The 25092-nt window shown below is 43.8% G+C and overlaps 1 protein-coding gene across 3 annotated transcripts in view; it reads left to right on the top strand.

Annotated features, from left to right (window-relative positions):
• CRADD (CASP2 and RIPK1 domain containing adaptor with death domain) overlaps positions 1-1741 on the top strand; it is a 179997-nt gene extending 178256 nt beyond the window's left edge. For all 3 annotated transcript variants that reach the window (XM_046012279.1, XM_046012280.1, XM_046012281.1), the window contains exon 3: positions 1129-1741. In XM_046012279.1, the coding sequence (XP_045868235.1) occupies positions 1129-1430 (302 nt within the window). In that variant the 3' untranslated portion in view covers positions 1431-1741. The remainder of the gene's footprint in view (positions 1-1128) is intronic.
• Positions 1742-25092: the final 23351 nt, after the last annotated feature.

The following is a 25092-nucleotide window of genomic DNA, read 5'->3' as shown; positions in this document are numbered from 1 at the left end:
GGCAGTTCCCTCTCCTTAGGGCACACTTCCTTTCCCTTCATTGGGTTCTTTCTCGTGTTTGGGGCTTAGTTTTAGCCTCCTTCCTCTAGAAGGCCTTCTGCATTGTAACTGATGGTACTTCTTCCTTGATATGCCTGACAATCTATAGTCACTCACTTGGTGTCAGAGTTCCACAGCAGCCTGGTATGGGGGCGACTAGGATCTAGGAAGGGCAAGGTCAGGTTCTCTCATTGCTCTTCCATAGCACAAGCTTTGTTTTCTTCCTCTGGGCTCCACCAGGGTGGTAACTCTCCTCCAGCTATGTTGTGGCTTCTGAGTTTTTTTTTTTTTCTCAGCAGGCCTCTTCTTTTCTGCTTCTGTTGGAAACTGCAACTTTTCTTGGTAAGGTTCAAGTTTATCAGGAGAGAGTAGCTGTTCTGTTTAGCCTGTTTCCCTCCAGCACTAGCCATTCCTGCAGGAGAGGGTGTCACTCCTGCACCCACAGGCCCGTGCCAGAGAGAACTGGGGCCCAGGCTGGCATTCTTAATTCCCTCTGAACCCCCGCTTGGCCTCTCTGGTAAAAGAGATAGAGGGAGGAAAGCCTGCTATAAAGCTGTGTGTGCCTTGAAATCCTAAACATATGTTTTATATATAAAAGACCAAAAAGAAAGGTCAAATCAGGGGGCACCTGGGTGGCTCAGTGGGTTAAGGCCTCTGCCTTCGGCTTGGGTCATGATCCTAGCGTCCTGGGATTGAGCCCCGCATCGCATCGGGCTCTCTGCTCAGCAGGGAGCCTGCTTCCCTTCCTCTCTCTGCCTGCTTGTGATCTTTGTCTGTGGAATAAATAGATAAAAATCTTTGGGGGGGAAAAAAAAAGAAAGGTCAAATCATTATCAGTGGGTTTCTCTGATGGGATTTCTAGTTATTTTTATTTTCCTGTTTTCACCTTTTCTGTAATAAACATTTTCATAGACGCTAAATGGCATTTTGTAAGCTCCTATATGTGACCTTTGACTGAGCAGCCCCAAGAAAACTAGGGAAAGTTGGTCCTGCCGGATGAAGCGTCATGCTGTTCTAGTCACCTTTTTCATCTCTGCCCGTATCTAATGTGTTTGTTTGCTCTTTCCCCTATGTCTGTCTTTTCTCCAGATGACCGGATGACTGGCATCCCTCCACACATCCTCAACAGCTCCCCATCAGACCGGCAGATCAACCAGCTGGCCCAGAGGCTGGGCCCCGAGTGGGAGCCTGTGGTGCTGTCTCTGGGCCTGTCCCAGACAGATATCTACCGCTGTAAGGCCAACCACCCCCACAACGTGCAGTCGCAGATGGTGGAGGCCTTCATTCGCTGGCGCCAGCGCTATGGGAAGCAGGCTACCTTCCAGAGCCTGCACAGAGGCCTCCAGGCCGTGGAGGTGGACCCCTCAGTGCTCCAGCATATGTTGGAATGATGGGGTCTCCTGACACCACCCCAAGGGGGAGTGTGTCCCCAAGTAGCATGGGCGGAATCCTGACTTTCTCCCAGGGCAGGTAGTGTTCTGGGGGCGGGGGGGGGGGGTGTCTTTTCTTTTTAATGATCTGTAAATGAAAGGAGAAAATGAGATTTCCAGTTAGCCTTACTTGAAAGGCCAAATTACTCAGTAGCTCTACCACATCAACTTGCCAATTCATTGTTTTTAATGTGTTGAAGATTGCGTTGTTTTAATTGTGCAGGTTTTAGTTGTGTGAGTGCCTTTGAATAAACTGGTAAATCATAATGGCTCAAAAAAATTACTGTCTTGTCGTATTACATGCAGATGTTCTATAGATAGTAGAGATATCTGTCTATATCTATCTATATATCTCTCTATATATAACATCTACTTTGATATCGCCTGGGAACTGAACTGTGGACTTTGCTATTAACGATGATGATAAAAAGTGAATTACTGTATAGAATGTGGCCTTTCATGAAACATTCCTGTAGTGCATAGATTAAGGGTGTAAAATTACAGTAGTCCTTTTTTTGGAACAGAATTACTAGTAGTAACAAAGTGGCTACTTTCTCCAGTCAGGATAAATCGCTCGGAGGGGATGTCTGCATTAAATTTAAGACACTGAAGCTCCCTGTAAGGCCAGTTCAGGTACAAGGTGCATCCCTGAGCCCTTCATCTTTGAGAAATTGCTTAAGAAAATCCTGTGTTTAAAGGATTTAGTTGGGGGACAAAAGAGGGTGTGGTCTTTCCGTTGACGTTGTAGTGATCGAAGTGTTACGCTCCCAAGGAGTATGACTTGGTCTTCTGTCTTTTTATTAATGACACATGTTATTTGTCAAATGCTTTCCTGTTTTCACTCAAGGGCTTTCATATATGTCATCTCATTTGGGCCTCACAAAAATGCTATGAAGTAGCTGGTCAAGAGAGGTGAGCCTCCTCCTGTAGTGAGATTAAGTGATTTGCTGGCGGCAAATGAGCTAGAATGTGTCTTTGGAGCCCTGCTCTTTCCACCTCATCCCTGCTGCTTCTCCTCCTCTCTCTCCCATGCTCCTCAAAGAAACTTGAGTCCCGTTCTCCTCCTGCTAACGGCATCGCTGTGGACAAGCTGCCCCTCTTCTCTGACCCTGTACAAAAGAGGAAATGATTGTCCTCTCCTCTTAGATTTTTGTGATAATTAAGGGAATAACATCTGCCAGGGGCTCATCTTGTGCCTAGCCCTTAGTCAGCTCTCAGAAGTGGGAACTGTTCGCTTGCTGCTGTGGCTGCATACAGATGAAGTTCACAGGCAGAGCTGGTTAGTGGCCAGAGCTGAGGGCCCTGCAGGAGGAAGCACTGGGACGGTGTTTCCTGCTGAGCTTTAACATGTGATGTAATTTACTAACTGTACCATGGGTCTAACCAAGAGAGGGACAGGTGAACAGTCCCAATCTGTGATCTGTTCTTCTGAGTAACTGGGGAATCTATTTCCTAATCCTAACCTAACTCAGGATGTTTTTCAAAGGGAAAACATGGTACTTTATACCTCTATTCCGGGACAAGTATATAGGACAGCTGAGTTGAACATGACGTGAGTGCTCCAAAAGGTGACAGTGATATGTCTATCACATCCTTGTAGATGTCTGGCAACCATATTCCCTTTACTAAAAAAGATCAATTACAGGTCAACAAACAGTTCAAAAGGATGGTCTGCTGGCCTCATCAGCTCTAATTTTCCATTTTGTAGCCCAGCCATTAATTCATTGTCTTGTAAAATTCTTATAGACTTTGGCCCCATGACTGCACTAGTGATAGACTGTACTTCTGTGGCATCTTCCACACCCTGTCATTCTGAATCTTGGACTTGTTACTTCGCTATTTGTTCCCCTGAGCTTGCTAACAGAGAGTTGCTTTGGGTTTTGTTCTCACCGCATTTATGGCCAAGGGCATATGGCTGGGCTCTCCTGCATCTGACTAGATGGCATTTCAGAAACGGGTCTGATGATTAGCTAGTTCATCTTCCCACCGTTTGCTTGGAAGCAGAATCCGTCATGCACAAAGACACTTCGGTGCTCTGTCCATCACTGGCTGCCAGGGCCGGTAGAGAGCTCTGACTTGCTGCCCTTAATGAGCAGGGTGTCTCCCCCATCACATGGCAGCCGCAGCTGCTGGGCCTGCTCATGTTCTTGCAGAAGATTTGCAGAATGCCAGAAACAGAGCTTCTAAGTCACTACCTCATCTCTGCCTCTGGCTGTGGAGAGTGATGCCAAATGGCATTTGCCTGCCTCCCAGGAGAATTGGTTAGGTGACGTGTCTGCAAGGAGTCCACATGTTTTTGCCTGGTAGAAGATTCTATGGTTCCAGAGGCTGCCTACCTCCTAACAGAATTCTGAATGAGCACAGGGCAGTGGCAGAACGTTTGCAAGCACTGTCCAGAAAAATATGAAGTCTTGCTCCACTTTGCTTCAGGGTGCACATGCGTGTACATTCATGAATATGCCCCCTTACTTTTTTAAAAAACTAGAACATATAAGAAGTTTTTCTCAGTACAAAATAGTGCATGCCCATTATAGCAGTTTAGAAAATACCAGTGATCAAGAATAAAAAAATTAAAATTACCCCTACCCCATCTTCCAAAGATAACCACTAGGACACCCCAGTTTTAGTCTCTATCCCCAGTTATTTTCCTATGGCTGCATATGCTTTTTATAATGAAAATGAGATTGTATCAAAGCAACTGTAACTATAAGACGTAGTTAAAAGATACACAAAATTAAAAGATGTAGGTATCCATAATCCCAGTTTTCAAGATATACTACAAAGCTGTAGTAGTCAGAAGTATGGGCACAAAAATAGACACATGGCTCAATGGAACAGAGTGTAGAGCCCAGAAACAAACCCATGCATTTATGGTGAATGAATCTATAAGGGAAGAGACAAGAATATATAATGAGGAAAAGACAGTCTCTTCAACAAATGATGCTAGGAAAACTGGACAGTTACATACAAAGGGATGAAAGTGGATCATTCACACCATTCACAAAAATCATCTCAAAATGGATTAAGGAACTAAATGTGAGACCTAAAACAAAAAAAGCTCCTAAAAGAAAACACAGGCAGTAATTTTTCAACCATCACCCTTAGTAATGTATTTATGGATATGTTTCCTCAGGCAAGGGAAACAAAAGCAAAAATAAACTATTGAGACTACATCAAACTAAAAGGCTTCTGCACAGCAAAAGAAGCCATCAACAAGATGAAAAGGCAACCTACTGAATGGGAGAAAATCTTTGCAAAAGATATAGCTGATAAAGAGTTAATATCCCAAATATATAAAGAATGTGTATAACTCAACACCAGAAAAACAAATGATCCAATTAAAAAATGGGCAGAAGACCTTAATAGATATTTTTCCAGAGAAGACAGGCAGACGGCCAACAGACACATGAAAAGATGCTCAACATCACTCATCATTGGGGAGATGCAAATCAAAACCACAGTGAGAAGCTGCTGCATGCTGTCAGAGTGGCTAAAATCAGAAAGACAAGAAATAAGTGTTGGTGAAGGTGTGGAGAAGAGGGAACCCTTGTGCATTGTCGGTGAGAATGAAAATTGGTGCAACCACTATGGAAAACAGTGTGGAGAGTCCTCAAAAAAACAAAAATAGAACCACCATACAATCCAGCAATTCTGCTTCTGGAAATTTACCCAGGGAAAATGAAAACACTAGTTTGAAAAGCTGTCTACACCCCTGTATTTACTGCAGCATTATTTACCATAGCCAAGAGATGGAAGCAACCTAAGTGTCCATCGATGGATGAATGGATAAAGAAGAAGTGGCCTATGTATACAATGGAATATTCCTCAGTCATAAAAAAAGAACAAAATCTTGCCATTTGTGACAACATAGATGTAATTTTAGGGTACTAGGCCAAGTAAAATAAACCAGACAGAAAAAGACAAATGCCATAGGAGTTCACTTATATGGGGTATCTAAAAAACAAAACAAATGAACAAACAAAACAAACAGGCTAATGGTACAGAAAAGAAAATGTTGGTTATGGGGTGTGGGGAGGGGATGGGTTGGGTGGGCAGGCGAAATAGATTAAGGGGATCACGAGGTATAAACTTCCAGCTATAAAATAAATAACTCATGAGGATGCGGTGCACAGCGTAGGGAACATGATACTGTAAGAACTTCGCATAATGACACATGTGAACTGGATTTATCATGGGGGTCATTTCACAGTGTGTAAAAAACATCGAATCACTATGATGTGCACCTGAAATGAGTAGGATGTAGTGTGTCAATTATACTTCAATAAAAAAATGGGATTGTATTGCACATTGTGTTTTACAGTTGGCTTCTTTTATTTAACATATAGCTGTCTTTGCATGCCATTAAAGATTTTCCTGTACCAGTGATTTTCATTGTCCTTTGTGTTTGGAGCACACTTTGAAGCCCTATAATTTTCGGCAACATGTTTGAGGGAATTAAAAAGACTCTAGCTACTGAATGTAAGAATGTCTTTCACTGTCAAAACATCCGCCATTTTCCCACTATTTGTCTGACGCCCCCCTTTAGAACCATGTCCTTCCTTTCTTGAGTAGAGCTTTGGGCTGCTCCCACTACCATACACTCATATCCTGAAAAAGCAAAATTGAGCACTTTCTCATAAACATTCTGGGCTTAATCTGAGCTTTTTATTTATTCCTCACAGCAGGAAGCTTTCTCCTCTGCTCTGTGTGACCCCCCCTCTGCTCCGTGTTCCATTTGTATATGTGTGTGCATTCTGTGGCCGATCAGAATCGGTGTGTGTGGCTTTGTTCTCCACCGTCACGTTTAGCGGTGGCGTACTTGCCCGTGTAGGCGTGCGTCATCATCTGTTAACCACTCTCCTATGACATGAAAGGGACCCGTAGGTGGTTTTTGCTCTGTCACTTTTACAAGCAGTGATCTGATGCAAGGGAGTTCCTTATTGTTAAATGCTTACGTCCAGCAGAAGCTACAATGAGCTGGATCCCTCTTTTGTTTAGCTCCAGACATATTTAAATTTTATTATCAGTTAGTTTTATTATATAGCAAACTGCCCTACCATGTGTTGGCTTAAAACTTAAATCCTGGCTTAAATTTAAGTTCACAATTCTGGGAGCCAGTTGGACTGTCTCTGCTGGACTCATGCATCTGTGGTCAGCGGGTGGGCTGGCCGAGGCTGCATGATCCGGGATGGCCTCTGTTATGCCCGAGTTTTCGCGTCTGAGAGACCACCAAAGAGCCAACACCAATGCAATTACATGAGGGTTTATTTAACAAGCTTCAGCTTGGGCCCAAGTATACCCGACACAGCAGAGTAGGGACTTGGACCCCAAGGTGACATGCTTAAGCTTGGGCCCAAGTATACCCGATGCAGCAGAGTAGGGACTTGGACCCCGACACTAGTTAAGGCAGGGTTTTTATGGGTCATTACAAGAGGCTGGGGGGTAGGGGAGGAGAAGTTTCAGACTCTTCTGCGTGAGCTGATGAGCTGTTGCCGGGCTGTTTACAGGGTTAGGTACTTTCTTGGAAGTGTTTACAGGGTTTGGTATTCCTGTTACTAAAGCAAAGTGGAGGTCCCTGGAACTAAAGTAAAGTAGGGGAAAGTTCAGCCCTTGGGCCCAGGGGCCTGAGATGGCTGCCGAAGCTAAGATGGCTGTACTTGTGCTAATGCTAAACTCGAGGTGGGATGGCCTTAATTTTCTCGGCCTCCACAGCCTTGCTTGCATGCCTGGCAAGTAGCTCACTGCTGCCTGCAGCAACAGAGGTGTCTTGGTCACAGCTCTCTATCCATGAAGCTTGCCCTGCCTCCTTCGCTTGGCAGTGGTGGCCAGGGTCCCGCGGGCAGCAAGAGGAAAACCCTAGTGGGCAAGCACTTTTCAAGCCCCTGTTTGCCTCCATTTTGCCAATAATTCTGTTGGCTGAAGCGAGTCCTAAAGCCAGCCCAGAGTCAAAGTGGGAGGGCTCTATGGAAGGGCATTGGGAGAGGGAGGGCAATAATTTGGGTCCATCTTTTGCAATCGACTACAGTCAGTATTTTAAAGTTGAGATTTCTCGGCCCTATTCACAAAGTTTGGCCACCCATTGCAATAATGGGCAGGCCCCTTTGCAGAGTGCTGCCGTCCTTGCCTTGGACAGGATACACACTTCTTACCCAGCTCCTCTGCCTGCTGTGTTACCTGCTCAGCCCCCACAGACGTTTACACCTGCGGCCTCTAGCCATACAGTCGGGAAGAGTCTTAGGATACACTCCTGGAAGTAGAACTGCCCAGTTTAAAGTTGCACATATTTCTAAAAATGACTTTGACTTTTCAAACTTTATAAAAATTATTTTTAAAAACTACTTTTGCTTGGGCAGAGCAATGGGGTTGGTTTTAAATGCCAGTTAATCCCCCCAAACTTCAGTGGTCCCTGACGAAGTTCTCGCTGGGGCACACACACGGGCATGTACACACACCCATGTACCGCCCCCGGCCCCACACACATGCGCGCACGTACACACGTACAACTGAGGCAGTAGAATGAGTCTGTCTTCATCCCTTCCTCTGGAGAACTCCCCAGAAGTGGCAGTTTTGGAAAGAGACTCCTCTCATTCAGTTATTCAGCAGAATTATGGAGAAGCTACTATAAACTAGGCCCTCTGCTAGGTGGGGAAGCCAAAAGATGACCAGTAAGTACACTGTCCTCCAGGAACTCACAGTTTGGCCAATGAGACCAGCGTGGATTGGACTGTAATCACAACATGGTACAATAAGGTCCACATGTGAGTGCCTAGTCTCTGGGAACACAGAGGAGAAATAATTCATCCTGCCTTGATTCAGAGGTGGGAGGCCTGGGTGCTTACTTGCATGAGGCTCCCTCACTTGGACACGTCTCTGTGCCATTTTCCTCGCATGTAAAATAGCTCTGATAACCATACCTGTAAGGTCTTACAGGCGAGATGCACAGGACACCAGGCAAGATAGGCGCAAGGCAAGTTTTATTAAAGGCGCTCTGGGGCGAAGTTCCACGACTCAGGAGAGGAGAGTCGGGGAAGTCATGCCCGGGAGGGGGTCAAGTGGGTCTTTTATTTGGGTTAAGACAGGGCATAGGTTCACAGCCATATAAGGTAAGGTATTCGGGGCATGGGTTCACAACTATATATGGTAAGGTATTTGGTGGCTGGAGGGTAGGGGGAGTCCTGATGTTCCCATTTCCTGCATAGGTATCGGTTTACTTACGGTGACATGTCCTCGGCATACGGCATACGTCCTTCCGGTGGGAGAGTCATGGGTAAAGGAAGAGGACAGCCTGGAAGATGATGGCCCAGCGGCCATTTTTATTGTTCCTCCTGCATTCCTGGAGCCGCTGACCCAACAATACCCACCTATGGCTTCAGTGAGGATACAGAAATCTTATAACAGTGTCAGGTACAGAAAAATGTTTTGCCAAATCATTGAGCTGAATTATTTTAGCTCTTTTTTTTTTTAAGATTTTATTTTATTTGTCAGACAGAGCACACATAAGCAGAGTGGCAGACAGAGGGAGAGAGAGAAACAGGCTCCCCGCTGAGCAAGGAGCCCAATGCGGGACTTGATCCCAGGACCCTGGGATCATGACCTGAGCAAAAGGCAGCAGCTTAACCGACTGAGCCACCCAGGTGCCCCTATTTTAGCTATTCTTACCCACTGCCATTCTTCACACTACCAGGGCCCTCAGAAGTGTGAAGGTCAGAATCACCTTTTCCTGTTGTGATTTGCAGTAGGGAAATGGAAAGTGCATGGTCTTTCAGTACTTCTACCAGGACTCTGAACTGGTAAGCCACCTCAGAGCATATTCAGAATTGGGATGGGACTCTGATCTAACACATGACTGTCATTAAATGAATACCTACCAACATCAAGCTACCGATTTGTATAAGGTACCAGAGATACAGGGTAAAGACACAGATGCTGCCCTGCACGATCTTAGCCTGTTGGGGAGACAAACATTACAGCCAGCGATTATGATACTATTTGGCCAGCACAGAGCGGGAAGCAATTAAGTTGGCCATAGAGAAGGTGGTACTTCAATGGGGCTTTTGTTAGCTCTGCCCAAGTTAGTATTTTGATCCCTTTGGGGGATGCTAATGCATATGGACACCAGAATTCCACTTAATTTACTTATTTGATATCCAATTTGACAAATAGCACTTCTTGCCATGGGTCTGCAAGATGCTTCCATGGTGCTGTCTCAAAGGAATTTAGAAATAAAGAGAATCTTATTTATAGGCTAAGTGGACAATATTATCCAATTCTCTACATCAAGACAATAAGATGTTGAGAAACATGGTTTATTTATCCACAGTAGAATTGGATCAGCTTCAGATTTTAGGTATCAGGCATATTTGGGGGTTCTTTGTGCCATTCCTAGCCCGTAGTTCTTCCTCTGAAAGACCCACAGATTAAAATTAGATGTTGCTGGCATAGAGGGAATGTTTTTAATGTAATAATTGCCTGTTTACTTCTTAGAATCATAAACAGAGCTTAGAAGAAGAGGAATGTCTATCTTGTTGGCATTTACTGTTTTTGTAGGAAAATTAAGAGTCTCACAAAGACACAGTTCAGTGAGCCAATTAAGCCTTGTTTGTTAAAATGATGTAAAATATATGGCAATGATTCTGAAAGCTATTATTAATTCAAAATATTGGCCACAAAATCCAGGTCTGAGTACTTCAGAAGAAAAGAATAGACCCAATGTCTTGATAATATTTGTATGTCTTCATTTCATTTTCATATTCTGACTTTGGCCACTGCTGTTTTTAGCGACAGATTACATTCCTAGTGGAGAATATTTGTGGAAAATATTTGTTATGGTCTGAATGCTTGTTTTTCTTCTCACCCCCATTTCTATGTTGAAATTCTAACCCCCAAAGTTGAGGGTCTCAGGAGATGGGGCCTTTGGGTGGTGATTAGGTCATGGAGCCCTCATGAAGAGACCCCACAGAGCTTCCTAGCTCCTTCCTCTGAACAGTGAGAAAACCCCAGCTCTGAACCAGAAGAGGTCCTAGAACATGACCATGCTGGTGCCTTGCTCTTGAACTTCCCAGCTTCCAGAATTGAGAGCAATAAGTTTTTGCTGTTTATAAGCTACTCAGTCTGTGATATTTTGTTATAGCAGCACGAACAGACTGAGACGATATAAAACGAATTAGGTAAATAATTTTATTCTTTCCTTTGGTGGCATATCACCTCCTCCTTGTCAGCTTCTAGGAGATGAATTGATTTAATCAGGACTTTGCTGATACCACAGTCTTTGGCAGGACTTCGTGGCTCATTGCTGATCCCAGGAAAAGACTGAGAGCCTACAAATGAAGTAAGTCTGTCCACTCATACACTAGTGGTGCGCTTTAGTGCCTCAGGAATGCGGGGGATCTGGCGGGGGAATAGTCCTTTGAAGGCTCAGATGTCTTCTTCTAATAGATCCTGTAACAGGTCGTGGTTCTTAGCCATTTAGAGGGCACGGATCCCTTTAAGAATGTGAAAAGGCTGTAGCATCTGCAGGAGGAATGCAGACTTCTTTGTGGAATCATTCTCTCAAAAATGCACTCGTATACACACATACACACTCAACACTTGGCATTCAATTTTTAGGAAATTCCCACTACACCGAATCCAGTTCACTTATCCCAAGAACCCTGAGTCTGTAGAGTCCCTAGCATCAGACTTCATCAGCATCTAGGTCTGACTAGTCATTTCCTGGTTTTGTAGAGTATTTGGAAGACTTGTGTCCAACAGAATGAAGCTAAATGTTTCTGCTGGATTCACTAGCATATAATTCCTGGCGCGAAGGGCTAAGTGCGGTTTGGAAGGAAGGTGAAACCTTTGTCTAAACCCTTATCTTTATACAGCTGGTCACAGTTCTTCTGTTCTATGGCAAGACAGGCAGGTGGTTCTCCTGGACCCACCTCTTGGAAAGGTAGGAGCTTCCAGACATGCGGTGTATGACAGTCTCTAGCTTCTAGCAGCTTTCTGCCTTCACCCCATCTCTATAGCACCAGGGATCCTAGACAGGAAAGGACTGAGACTTTTGTGCCCAGGACATTGGGAATAATTTATTTCAGGGGGAAGTTTTATAGAACCTCATCTACTTTATATACTGGGAAATTATTTCCAACAATATCTTTTTGTCCAGCCATCTGCTTGAATCAAGTTTCTGCCAGCCTCTGGAAGAAGTAATTATTCCCTGCTCTGAAACTCAACTCCATGCTGGCTTTCTGCCGAGGGAGTGGACCCTCTGGTTGTCTGTTTTCTATTGTCAAGAGTTCTTTTGTCGCTTACTATTGTTAGCTGCTGACTTTTCAACAAACACTATCTTTGAGGCTAAAAATAAACCCTCCCAACACAAGTCCTCTCTTTATGATACTGTGAAAGATAAAATAGAGCTGTCAATTGTGGATAGAATTTTATTCAGGCTATTGCAGGAGAGGGAACATTTATTAATGAGAAATGTCTCATAGAAAAGGAAAGAGGCCCGAGTTTTATAGAGGCAAGTAAACAAGGGAGTCATCCCCAAGTCTTATGGGAATCATGAGGAGGGATGGAGTTGGGCCTTATCTCAGAACAGGGGAAGGCCGGGTCTTCCTTTGTGGTGGTTAGCTGTTTCTTGAAACACAAAAGTGTGGGGGATTTTTCAACCATCACTGCTTTCAGGGAGCACAGAGTTCAGACAAAGTTCAACATTGTCAGAAGTCACATCTTTTTAACTTTTAAGAACCTAAAGCAAATTTGGAAGAAAAAAAAATTGTTTCTGTAAGGTTTGGGTGTGAGGTGAAATCAGAATTCTGGCATCTTGACTGCCTGTTCTATAAAAGACATGGAAACTATCTCCTCATTTAATTTGGCTAAAGAAAAATGAATGGACTGCATGACCAAAGCTTAACAAAAGGAAAAGAAACAAAGCTATTATGACTTTCCTAGAGACATGGAGAACCCAGAGAACAATTTTCAATTTGTACCCGTCATGGGAACTCTGTGACTTACAAAAATTTATTCAACATGCATGTTTTGAGCACCTGCTGTATGCCAGGCATGGGTATGTGTGCTGGGCATAGAGCATTTAGTGTACCAGTTCAAAACTTCTCCCCTCATGGAGCTCCCTGCTATGGAGAAAAAGAATGTGCAAAGGGACAACGAGAGCCAGAGGAAGGAGCTGTGTAGTTTTTAAAAAGTTTGGTCAGAGAAGGTTTCCATAAGAAGGTAACAGAAGTAAAGGCCTGAGGAAGTGAGGGAAGGAGTCCCTGCTGAGGTCTGAGGGAATCTTTTGGGTGGAGGGAAGAGCAAAGTGTGAAGGCCTCAGATGGGAACTTGCCAAATGTTTTCAAGGACTAGCCAGGAGGCCAGAGTGGCCGGAGTGCAGTGGGCAAGAGAGCAAGGAGTTGGGGTTGAGGCCGGAGAATTGTGGGAATCAGAGGCTAGGCAGTCCGATGGGCCATGGCAATGATGTTGGCTTTCACTCAGGGTAACATGGGAAGCCACCAGTAGGCTTTTGGCAGAGGCATGACATCATTTATATTTTCAAAGGATCAGTCTAGCTAACGTTTTAAGAGGGCTGAGCGGAAACAGTAAAAAGGCTACTGCACCATTCTCGAGAAGACAGGGGCTCGGATCAAGATGGTCATGGGGAAGGGTAGTGAATGTGTGATACCCTGCTCGGCTCCCCTTCAGGAACGAAAGATTGATTCCTACAGCAGCTGGGGGGCCCCCAGCAAATGGCCTTTGGCTGTCAGCCCTCTTCAAGAGTTGCCTTCTCTGAAGAGAGCCATTTTGCCCAAAGGCATTCCCCCTTCCCAGGGCGGCCTGCATCCAGTGACGGGTCAGTAAGGCCTATAAAGGCCTGGGGCCTCATCTCTGTTCAAGACAGTTCCCAAGAGTTGTCCCGGCTCCGAGCTCAGAGCTTCTTGTGGAGGCAGCGCTGGCCTTTGTTGTGACCAAATCACAGCCCAACTTTTCCTCCTGCCCAAACCCGTTTGCTTTCCTCCTCAGGCATTGTTGATCCCAGGAGCACTCCTGGATAACCTTCCTACCTGCCGAGCTCTGTCTCAGAATCAGCTTCCAGAAGGACACAACCTGTGACATGGAGAGGGGAGCAGCAGTCAGAAATAGATTCCGAATATATTTTGAAGGTAGAGCCAAGTGGATATGCTGATGGATTTGATGTGATCTTAAAATTTAAAAAAAAAAAAAAAAATCAGTGATGACACACTGAGGTTTTTGTCCCAAACAAACAGAAGGATGGAATTGTTATTAACTGACATGAGAAAGACCATGGGAAAGGCAATGGTTTGGGGGGTTGGTGAGGAAGGTAGGGAATATAATAGAAATAAAAATAAACTCTTAAGATTCATGTAGGTAAAAGGTCAAATTCCATTTCCAGAAGGACATTCTTAACTTTGAATACTCCCAACATTATACACTTTTAGATAGAATCTGTTATAGATGTTTCATTTAATTTGAGGAATGTGAGAGCAATTAAACATAAAAAAGTGTGAATACGTATTTTCAGCCATTACACAATGGTTGCTAATTCATAGAGACAGAGTCAAAGTAGTTTTATAAGAGAACAAAGCCAGCCATTGGCACATCCACCAGGAAAAGTATCAAGAAGCTGTTTTTCTTTTTTTTTCTGTAAGGCCCTTATAAGTCATAATACAGCAACAGTTCCCATGAGAAGTTGAAGCAAAACTGGTTACAAACTTGATATATCACACACCCAGACAATAATCCCAAGGCAACATGGTAGTAATCACAATGATATGATACCACCTTGTACGGATAAAGCTCTAAGAAAATTCGCAGTAAAGGGAAAGTCTACCAGAGAGCACAGTAGGTAGAAAATGAATCTTGAGCTGGGGTTTGACAGTAGAGAGTAAGTAGAAAGGTTCGGGAAGGGTGTTTCTAGAGGAAGGAGGAATGTGAGAGAAGGCCCAGAAGGGAGGATGGGTAAGAGAGACTAGGAACAGTTGTGATGAACCTGCCTCCCAAGAAGATTACATCAATTGGGCAAAAGTGGGGCAAGTTAGCTGACTTTTAAAACCAGGTAAGGAGTTTGGAGTTCTCCTCTTAATTCCCGAAGAGAGAGAAGATATTTTCTCAAAACTTTTAAGGTGCAGACACGCACTGTGAATCTCCAGAATGGAAATGGGTGATGTTTCCCAAACTTAATGGACATGGGAAGCTTTCTTCCCATGATGGCACCTGTTACCAACTTGGGGAAGATTGATTCTACAGGCACTTGGAGGCAGATGACACTCAAACATGGAGTGTGCTGGGAAAACTAGTGGCTCCAAGCTGCCAAAAGTAACCAAGAAATTTAAAGGACACGGACAGTATCCTGGGTGGTGTACAAACAGCATTTATTCATTCTCATGCTCTGGCGATTCCTCTGCCCCATTCGCAGCATATTATGGGCCACCTGGAAAGAGACGTGTGGTTCTCTGGGACCTTCTTTTCCTGCCTTAGTGATTGATAAGTCTGTCAATGTTTTTTAGTCTTGCGATCCTTGTATTCGTGCAAGGTGCCTTCCTGGCTTGCTGGCACTGCCTCTAGTTCAGGCAGGAGGTGGTGCTGCCTGTTCTTCAGCAGGCCGTGGGCGCACTCTCTGGTCGTTGTCAGATGCCAGGTGGCACCTGTAAGACAAGCAGGAAGGAACTGCTCTTGCCCGGAAACAGCAGCCCCAAGCCAGAAGGCTCTGTCTATAGCCCCAGGCCTCCGCGCTCTGTCCTCACTCTTGCCAGGACTTTCTGTGTTTGCTCTCTTCCCATTTGGGTTCTCTTTTTCTTACTCTGCTGCCTCTCGCTGTAAGCTGCTTAGAGCTTGAACTTGACTTTTTCTTCTTTTCCTTCTATAGTTAAAAAATATCCGAAAATAGCTTGGTTTTGTTTGTTTGTTTTGTTTTGTTTCTAATGGAGCCTCCAGCCAACAAGTCTAGAGGAGTAGTTCCCACCCGGGGTAGGGGGTGGCACCACATACCCCCCCAGCCCTTTACCAGGTGCCATTTGGAAATGTTCGGAGGCATTTTGGGGGGGGGGGGGCTTGTCCATAGGCATGGGGGGTACTGCTGCCATGTCATGGGAAGGGGCTGCGCATAGTGTGGGAGGTCACCCTACACGAGGTAGAGCTGTCTTGCCCGAAATGTCAATGACGTCCTCAACGGGAACCACTTTAAGCTTCCCAAACAGCAGTCATTTGAGTGCCCCTTGAATAATATTTGGTATTGAATGTACCCCCCCCATGCCATTCTTAATTTAATATTTTTCCTTTGAATTAACTCACTTATAGAAATCTTTCAGCAATAGTATGTTTGAAATAATGGGTCGATGTTATTGTCTATATATTTTTCAGTATGCATAGAAATAAATACCTAACACCTCATACACAATATTCCTCATTAGTAACACACACGTGAAGTCTGGGAAATAGTGGGCCCTTCTTATACCCTGTTGGGTGTTTGATGGGAGCATTAGCCCTACACTCATTCTTTCTTCTGAACCATGGAGATTTAAGCAAGTACAACTATCCTGTGTTTAATGCCCCCTAAAGGTCATTTGTTTTATAAGAAGTCTGTTCCACTGGCAATGACAGCATTCTTGATACAAGCCCGCTGTTGCTTTGCTGGTTGCAAAGTCATAGGATAAAAGTGAGGCTTCGTTGGCATTTGCCTCCTCAGACTGTCAGCTCTGTGAGGGCAGACCTGCCTCGTGTGACTCCACCTTCCCTCATGCAGAGTCTGGCACAAGCTTCGTGAAGATTAATGAGTCTCAGTGAATAAATGAAAATGTGACCAAATGAATGTATGCTTACCCATTAGTACTAGATAAACCATGGGGCACTATAAATGTTACTGTCACCGAGTAAAAGAAAAGCCTTATGCACATGTTTCTTCGGCAAGTTCCATAACTTCTCTGCTTCAGCTTCCTTACCCCCCTCAAATAGGGATAATAGTACCAACCTCACAGTACTGACATGAGTCGTCACTGAGATCATACCTGTGAAGTACCTAGAATAGCATCGGGCATAGAATAAATGTTACAGAAATATTTGAAGACGAATGAATGATGTCTGTCTTCTACGTAGGTTTTCAATATTCGTGGAAAGAGAGTCAACAAATGCTGAGTCACAATGTTCCTGCACTCCACATCCTTGCTGCTGGGCTGTTGCCGCAGGCAGCCTTGGCCGCTGAGGCAGAACATGCCAGGCTCCGGTGAGAGCTCCTGCTGCAGTCCTCAGCACAGAAAGAACTCTCCAGAACAGGTAACCTGGGGTGATGCACCCCCTGTCTCCACCTCATGACAGGCGGCACAGAAGCGGTGTCCTGGTATTTACTTCAGGCGATGCTAGAACATAGACAATGAACTAAATTCCGGCTCTGTCTCAATAGACCCATTCCTCAGGAATGCCATATTCACCTACCCTGAGCCCAGAAGTGGAAGGGGAGGCGAGAGAGAGAGGGGTCAGCGCGCTGAGAGAGTTTCTGTGGTGAACCAGCCACAGGGAACGTGATCTTGAGTATTTCATGTCACTTCATCCTCTGACAACCTTAGGAGCCAGGATTTTAGCCCAACTTCCCTTATTTCGTAGGTCAGAAGCCTGGTGCTCCAGGCAGTTAACTAACCTGGCCGACGTCATTCACTACAACACATACCAGTGGCAAAATTCAAACTCAGTCGCACCTGAGTTTTCTTTCTTTCTTTCTTTTTCTCTCTCTCTCTCTCTCTTTCTTTCTTTCTTTTCTCTCTCTCTCTCTCTCTCTCTCTCTCTTTTTTATAACCCCCAAGGTATAGCCAAGGGTCCAGAATGGCCATGTCAGCCTCATACTAAAATACTTCTAGCCCACCTGCTGGATCTTCAGTGTGGGCACCTTTCTCCCATCATTAGGACAGAGATTAAGTGAGCGATGTTCATGAAATAGGCGTGCCTTAACAGCTCCTGCTGCGCCAGCCCTCCAGTCATGTGATGGAGCAGCAGAGGGAGGTTGCCATTACTGCCCATGGGATTTCATCAAAAGCCAAGATAATCCTGGCTGAGACAGTCTGCAGGCAGGGCATGGCTCGGGTGTGAATAGAGCATTTGTCTCATTCGCCAAAGGAAAAGGACTCTATTCATAACCTTCTCCTGATAGCCTTCTACACGAGAAAGTGTAGGAAAAGCCAGATTCTCTGCAAGAAGGGGCCTGTTCCTGTTCTCTGGGCATGGGGATTCCACATTCCATTCCTGACAACCCTGATTTTAGATAAATGGTTTACATTTTTTTTCTCCCACAGTTACAGGGGCAGCACTAAGAAGTTGTCTCAGTATCTGAGTGTGCGGGGCAGCAGTCTGACTTGATCTAACTAAAGGGAATCTGAGCTCCTCCTTGACTTCACTAAAGAATCTCTTTGCTCTCTGTCCTCACCCCAAGGCCTTCCTTCCTTCTTTTGGAGTGGACTCCAAAACCGTTTCCCAAGTGAAATGTCATTAGTCTCCTCTACCCTCTGAGGAGTAATCCTCCTGCCCACTATAGCTGACTGTGACTGCATCGGCCTTCTAAACAGCTTACCTGGTTAAATCACCCACAGGATTGGGAAGTGACCTATCATCTGAATTTGTTTTTATTTTATTTTAATTTTTTTTAATTTTATGTATTTATTTTTTAGATTTTATTCATTTATTTGACAGACAGATCACAAGTAGGCAGAGAGACAGGCAGAGAGAGAGGAGGAAGCAGGCTCTCCGAGGAGCAGAGAGCCTGATGTGGGGCTCGATCCCAGGACCCTGAGATCATGACCTGAGCCGAAGGCAGAGGCTTTAACCCACTGAGCCACCCAGGCACCCCCACCTGAATTTGTTAATTCAAGCAAAGGTTATGTGAAGTTGATGTTGGTCAATCTCAAGTTTGGGCTCCACTTAACGATCTGAGGCATTCCCTTCCTGGCCCTGTTGACTGTGAGCTAAACAGATCTCCAGCCATGGTGGCCTCCCTTGCCGTGTAGAGCTCGCTCAGGCAGTAATGACCCCGATATTCAAGACTTGGAGTGAGTGCTTCATCCATAGACCCACACGTATGCATCGACACTGCTCCAGTCTCCTCATGGAGCTTACTATCTTGTGAAAAGTTATACACTACAACAAATGGTAAGAAGGAAAAGATCAGTGAGCTATGGGAGCATACTGAAAGTAGGCCCACTCTCACCTGGGGGTCAGAAGGTTTCTGAGAGGACGCTCTGGTTCCCCACTCTCTGCCTCAGTACCTCAGGCCTGGTCCTGGAGTTTATCGGTTAGCCTTCCATTTTGATGGCCCGGTTGCACCATTTATTTCACTTTCGTGTTCTTCTCTCCAAGATACCACCTCTTGGTAACACCCCTTTAGTCTATGAACCACAGCCAAAGAGGACAGGGTGAAGGCTCTCAAATGTTATTTTACAAACGTTAGTCAGTAACTATGGAAATGGAGAGAAAGAGGTTGACATGAGACACAATAGCTTGTAAACTGGAAACATTACTGTAAATTCGATGTGCCAGTTCTAGAACACTGGTAACGAGGTACCATTTCGTGCACCCTGGCCCTCCACCATACTTGGGCAGTACATACTATCCCAGCCTCTATAGGACCCCAGTATTCTACCTAAGAGGTGGTGTCACATAATATTATTGCATTTGCCTCTAGTTTGCCTAGGACTTAGTTTAGGAGTGTTGTTTCATTTGTTCACTAATTCAAAAAAAGTATTTAAGCCAGTGGGTCAGGTGCTATGCAAGGCAGTGGAGGGGGCTATGGTGACAAGACCTGAACAGCACCTTGCTCAGTGCAGCTCATGTTCATTGTCCCGAAGTTAAATAAAGACATCAGGACATCAGTGGAGGAGCTGTCATACTGAAAGGGCATCTTGTTGAGGCCAACTCACATGGCCCAGACTTTACAAAAGCCACAGTCCATGCTGCCAGCATAGGGTATTGGCAGGAACTTCCAGAACTTTCCACCTGCTCTTCAGTTGCTGTTTATTTCATTTTTACTTTCATTGAGGTAATGCGATCCTATTAAGAGTCAAATAGTCTTACACAACTGAGTACACAGAACATCCCTTGACTCATTTAAAAGTCTACCAGGGGCCAGGTGGGAGGCCCAGCAATGCAGCCCTTCCGCCTACTTTCCTTAGCGCGGGTTGCCAAGGCCGGCGGAAGCCGCGGGCCCTGACAACTTGAAGGGGACCCTGCCTGCAGACAAAGTGTTCCAGGGTGCACCTTGACTTCACCATGGTTGATACATCCAGCTACATCTGATCAGTCATCTCTCACCAAAATGACTAGGAGGAGAAATGCCCAACAGAAGAAAAATACAGAGGATGGGCCTTCTACAACAGAGCTAATGGCTATCGATATAGACAATATGTTGGAAAGCGAATTCCAGCTAACAATTATCCAGGCAATAGCTAGGTTGGAGAAAGCCATGGATGACCAAACTGAATTTATTAGGGGAGAACTGAAAGCCACCAGGGATGATGTTCACAATGTTAGGGCAGAACTGAAAGCCACCAGGAATGATGTTCAAAATGCTCTCAATGAGTTCCAATCTAATCTAAATTCTCTAAAAGTTACGGTAACTGAGACAGAAGATAGAATTAGTGATCTGGAGGACAAACAGATAGAGAGAAAGGATCAGGAGGAAGCCTGGAACAAACAGCTCAGAAGCCACGAAAACAGAATCAGGGAAATAAATGATGCCATGAAATGTTCCAGCGTCAGAATTATTGGAATCCCTGAAGGGGAGGAGAAAGAAAGAAGTCTAGAAGATATAGTGAAACAAGTTGTCTATGAAAATTTTCCCAATCTCATGAATGGAACCAGCGTTCATGTACTAGAGGCAGAACAGTTCCCCCTCCAAGATTATAGATTCTCGAAAGTCCTCAAGACACCTGATAGTAAGAATGAAGAATTATAACTGTAGGCAGACCGTCTTAAAAACATCTAGGACAAAGAAGCTCCTTACATACAGAGGAAAGCCCATTAGAATAACGTCAGACCACAGAGACCTGGCAAGCCAGAAAGGGCTGGCAAAATATATTCAGGGCACTAAATGAGAAGAATATGCAGCCAAAAATACTTTATCCAGCAAGACTGACATTCAAAATGGATGGAGAGATAAAGAGTTTCCCAGACTGGCAAGGCTTAAAAGACTATGCAACCACCAAGCCGACACTGCAGGAAATATTAAGGGGGGGGGGGGGGAGATTCTATAAAAGAGAAAAAATCCCAAGAATATCATTGAACAGAAATATAGAGACAATCTACAGAAAGAAAGACTTCAAAGGTAACATGATGTCAATAAAAACGTATCTCTCAATAATCACTCTCAGTGTGAATGGCCTAAATGCGCCCATAAAATGACACAGGGTTGCAGATTGGATAAAACAACAGGACCCATCCATATGTTGTCTACAAGAGACCCATTTTGAACCTAAAGATACATCCAGACTGAAAGTGAAGGGATGGAGAAGCATCTTTCATGCCAATGGGCCTCAAAAGAAGGCCGGGGGTAGCGATTCTCATATCAGATAAATTAGATTTTAAACTAAAGACTCTAGTCAGAGATACAGAAGGACACTACATAATTCTTAAAGGGACTATCCACCAAGATGATCTAACAATTGTAAATATCTATGCCCCCAATATGGGAGCAGCCAATTACATAAGAAAACTATTAATCAAGATAAAGAATCATATTGATATGAATACATTAATAGTAGGAGATCTTAACATGCCTCTCTCAGTAATAGACAGATCATCCAAGCAGAAAATCAATAAAGAAACAAGAGCATTGAATGAAACATTGGACCAGATGGACCTCATAGATATATACAGAACATTCCACCCTAAACAACAGAATACTCATTCTTCTCAAGTGCACATGGAACCTTCTCCAGAAAAGACCACATACTGGGTCACAAATCAGGACTCAACCAATACCAAAAGACTGACATTATTCCCTGCATATTCTCAGATCACAATGCTTTGAAACTGGAGCTCAATCACAAGGAAAAGTTTGGAAGGAACTCAAACACCTGGAAGCTAAAGACCACCTTGCTTAAGAATGCTTGGGGCAACCAGGAGATCAAAGAAGAACTTAAACAATTCATGGAAACCAATGAGAATGAAGACACTTCGGTCCAAAACCTATGGGATAGAGCAAAGGCGGTTCTAAGGGGGAAATACATAGCCATCCAAGCCTCCCTCAAAAAAATCGAGAAATCCAGAATACACCAGCTGTCTCTACACCTTAAAGAACTGGAGAATCAACAACAAATCAAACCAACTCCACACATAAGAAGGGAAATAGTCAAGATTAGAGCAGAGATCAATGAGGTAGAAACCAGAGATACAGTAGAACGTATCAATGAAACTAGAAGCTGGTTTTTTGAAAGAATCAATAAGATTGATAAACCATTGGCCACACTAATCCAAAAGAAAAGAAAGAAAGCCCAAATTAATGAAATTATGAATGAAAAGGGAGAGATCACAACTAACACCAAGGAGGTAGAAGCAATCATCAGAAATTATTACCAACAGTTATATGCCAATAAGCTAAGCAACCTAGATGAAATGGATGCATTCCTGGAAAACTATAAATTCCCAAAATTGAACCAGGAAGAAATAGAATAGACCAATATCCAGTAACGAGATTGAAGCAGTGATCAAAAACCTCCCAAAAAACAAGAGCCCAGGACCTAATGGATTCCCTGGGGAATTCTATCAACTTTCAAAGAAGAAATAACACCTATTCTCCTGAAGCTGTTTCAAAAAATTGAAGCAGAAGGAAAACTTCTAGACTATTTTTATGAAGCCAGCATTACCCTGATCCCCAAACCAGGCAATGACCCTACCAAAAAGGAGAATTTCAGACCAATATCACTGATGAATATGGATGCTAAGATTCTCAACAAGATCCTAGCAAACAGGATCCAACAGCACATTAAAAAGATTATCCACCATGACCAGGTGGGATTCATCCCTGGGTTACAAGGATGGTTCAACATTCGCAAATCAATCAATGTGATAGAACAAATCAATAAGAGAAGAGAGAAGAACCACATGTTCCTCTCAATTGATGCAGAAAAAAGCATTTGACAAAATCCAGCATCCGTTCCTGATTAAAACGCTTCAAAGTATAGGGATAGAGGGAATATTCCTGAACTCCATAAAATCTATCTATGAAAGACCCACAGCAAATATCATCCTCAATGGGAAAAAGCTTGCTGCCTTCCCGTTGAGATCAGGAACACGACAAGGATGCCCACTCTCACCACTCTTGTTCAACATAGTATTAGAAGTCCTAGCAACAGCAATCAGACAACAAAGAGAAATAAAAGGTATCCAAATTGGCAATGAAGAAGTCAAACTCTCTCTCTTTGCAGATGACATGATTCTTTATATGGAAAACCCAAAAGACTCCACCCCCAAACTACTAGAACTCATACAGCAATTCAGTAGCATGGCAGGATACAAAGTCAATGTACAGAAATCAGTGGCTTTCTTATACACTAACAATGAAAATACAGAAGGGGAAATTAGAGAATCGATTTCTATAGCACCAAGAACTATAAGATACCTGGGAATAAACCTAACCAAAGAGGTAAAGGATCTGTACTCGAGGAAGTACAGAACACTCATGAAAGAAATGGAAGAAGGCACAAAAAGATGGAAGACCATTCCATGCTCTTGGATTGGAAGAATAAACATTGTTAAAATGTCTATACTGCCTAGAGCAATCTATACTTTTAATGCCATTACGATCAAAATTCCACCAGTATTTTTCAAAGAGCTGGAGCAAATAATCCTAAAAATTTGTATGGAATCAGAAGAGACCCTGAATTGCTAAGGAAATGTTGAAAAACAAAAACAAAACTGGCAGCATCATGTTACCTGATTTCAAGCTTTACTACAAAGCTGTGATCACCAAGACAGCATGGTACTGGCATAAAAACAGACACATAGACCAGTGGAACAGAGTAGAGAGCCCAGATATGGACCCTCAACTCTATGGTCAAATAATCTTCGACAAAACAGGAAAAAATATACAGTGGAAAAAAGACAGTCTCTTCAACAAATGGTGCTGGGAAAACTGGACAGCTATATGTAGAAGAATGAAACTCGACCATTCTCTTACACCGTACACAAAGATAAACTCGAAATGGATAAAAGACCTCAACGTGAGACAGGAATCTATCAGAATCCTAGAGGAGAACATAGGCAGTAACCTCTTCGATATCAGCCACACCAACTTCTTTCAAGATATGTCTCCAAAAGCAAAGGAAACAAAAGCGAAAATGAACTTTTGGGACTTCATCAAGATCAAAAGCTTCTGCACAGCAAAGGAAACAGTCAACAAAACAAAGAGGCAACCCACGGAATGGGAGAAGATATTTGCGACAGTACAGACAAAAGGTTGATATCCAGGATCTATAAAGAACTCCTCAAACTCAACACACACAAAACAGATAATCATATCAAAAAATGGGCAGAAGATATGAACAGACAATTTTCCAATGAAGACATACAAATGGCTATCAGACACATGAAAAAATGTTCATCATCACTAGCCATCAGGGAGATTCAAATTAAAACCACATTGAGATACCACCTGACACCAGTTAGAATGGCCAAAATTAGCAAGACAGGAAACAACGTGTGTTGGAGAGGATGTGGAGAAAGGGGAACCCTCTTACACTGTTGGTGGGAATGCAAGTTGGTGCAGCTGCTTTGGAGAACAGTGTGGAGATTCCTCAAGAAATTAAAAATAGAGCTTCCCTATGACCCTGCAATTGCATTACTGGGTATTTACCCCAAAGATACAGATGTAGTGAAAAGAAGGGCCATCTGTACCCCAATGTTTATAGCAGCAATGGCCATGGTTGCCAAACTCTGGAAAGAACAAAGATGCCCATCAGTGGACGAATGGGTAAGGAAGATGTGGTCCATATACACTATGGAGTATTATGCCTCCATCAGAAAGGATGAATACCCAACTTTTGTAGCAACATGGACGGGACTGGAAGAGATTATGCTGAGTGAAATAAGTCAAGCAGAGAGAGTCAATTATCAGATGGTTTCACTTATTTGTGGAGCAAAACGAATAACATGGAGGACATGGGGAGATGGAGAGGAGAAGGGAGTTGAGGGAAATTGGAAGGGGAGATGAACCATGAGAGACTGTGGACTCTGAAAAACAACCTGAGGGTTTTGAAGGGGTGGGGGTGGGAGGCTGGGGGAACCAGCTGGTGGGTAATAAGGAGGGCATGTATTGCATGGAGCACTGGGTGTGGTGCAAAAACAATGAATACTGTTACGCTGAAAAGAAAAGGAAAAAAAAGTCCACCAGGGAAACCACTTCAATTTATTTAGCTGTTTCATTTTGGATTTGCCATATCTCTCAATAGCTGCCACCCCTTGATTTTTTTAATGACAATTATATTGAGATATAATTCATGTATCATGAAATTCACCCTTTTAAATAATTGGACAATCCATTGATTTTTTTTTAAAGATTTTATTTATTTGACAGAGAGAGAGAGTTCACAAGTAGGCAGAGAGGCAGGCAAAGAGAGAGGAGGAAGCAGGCTCCCCGCGGAGTAGAGAGCCCGAT

The sequence above is a fragment of the Meles meles genome, chromosome 7 (assembly GCF_922984935.1).
Source record: "Meles meles chromosome 7, mMelMel3.1 paternal haplotype, whole genome shotgun sequence".
NCBI lineage: Eukaryota > Metazoa > Chordata > Mammalia > Carnivora > Mustelidae > Meles > Meles meles.
Note: the sequence above shows the minus strand (reverse complement) of the source record. Positions and strands in the feature narration are given on the sequence as shown.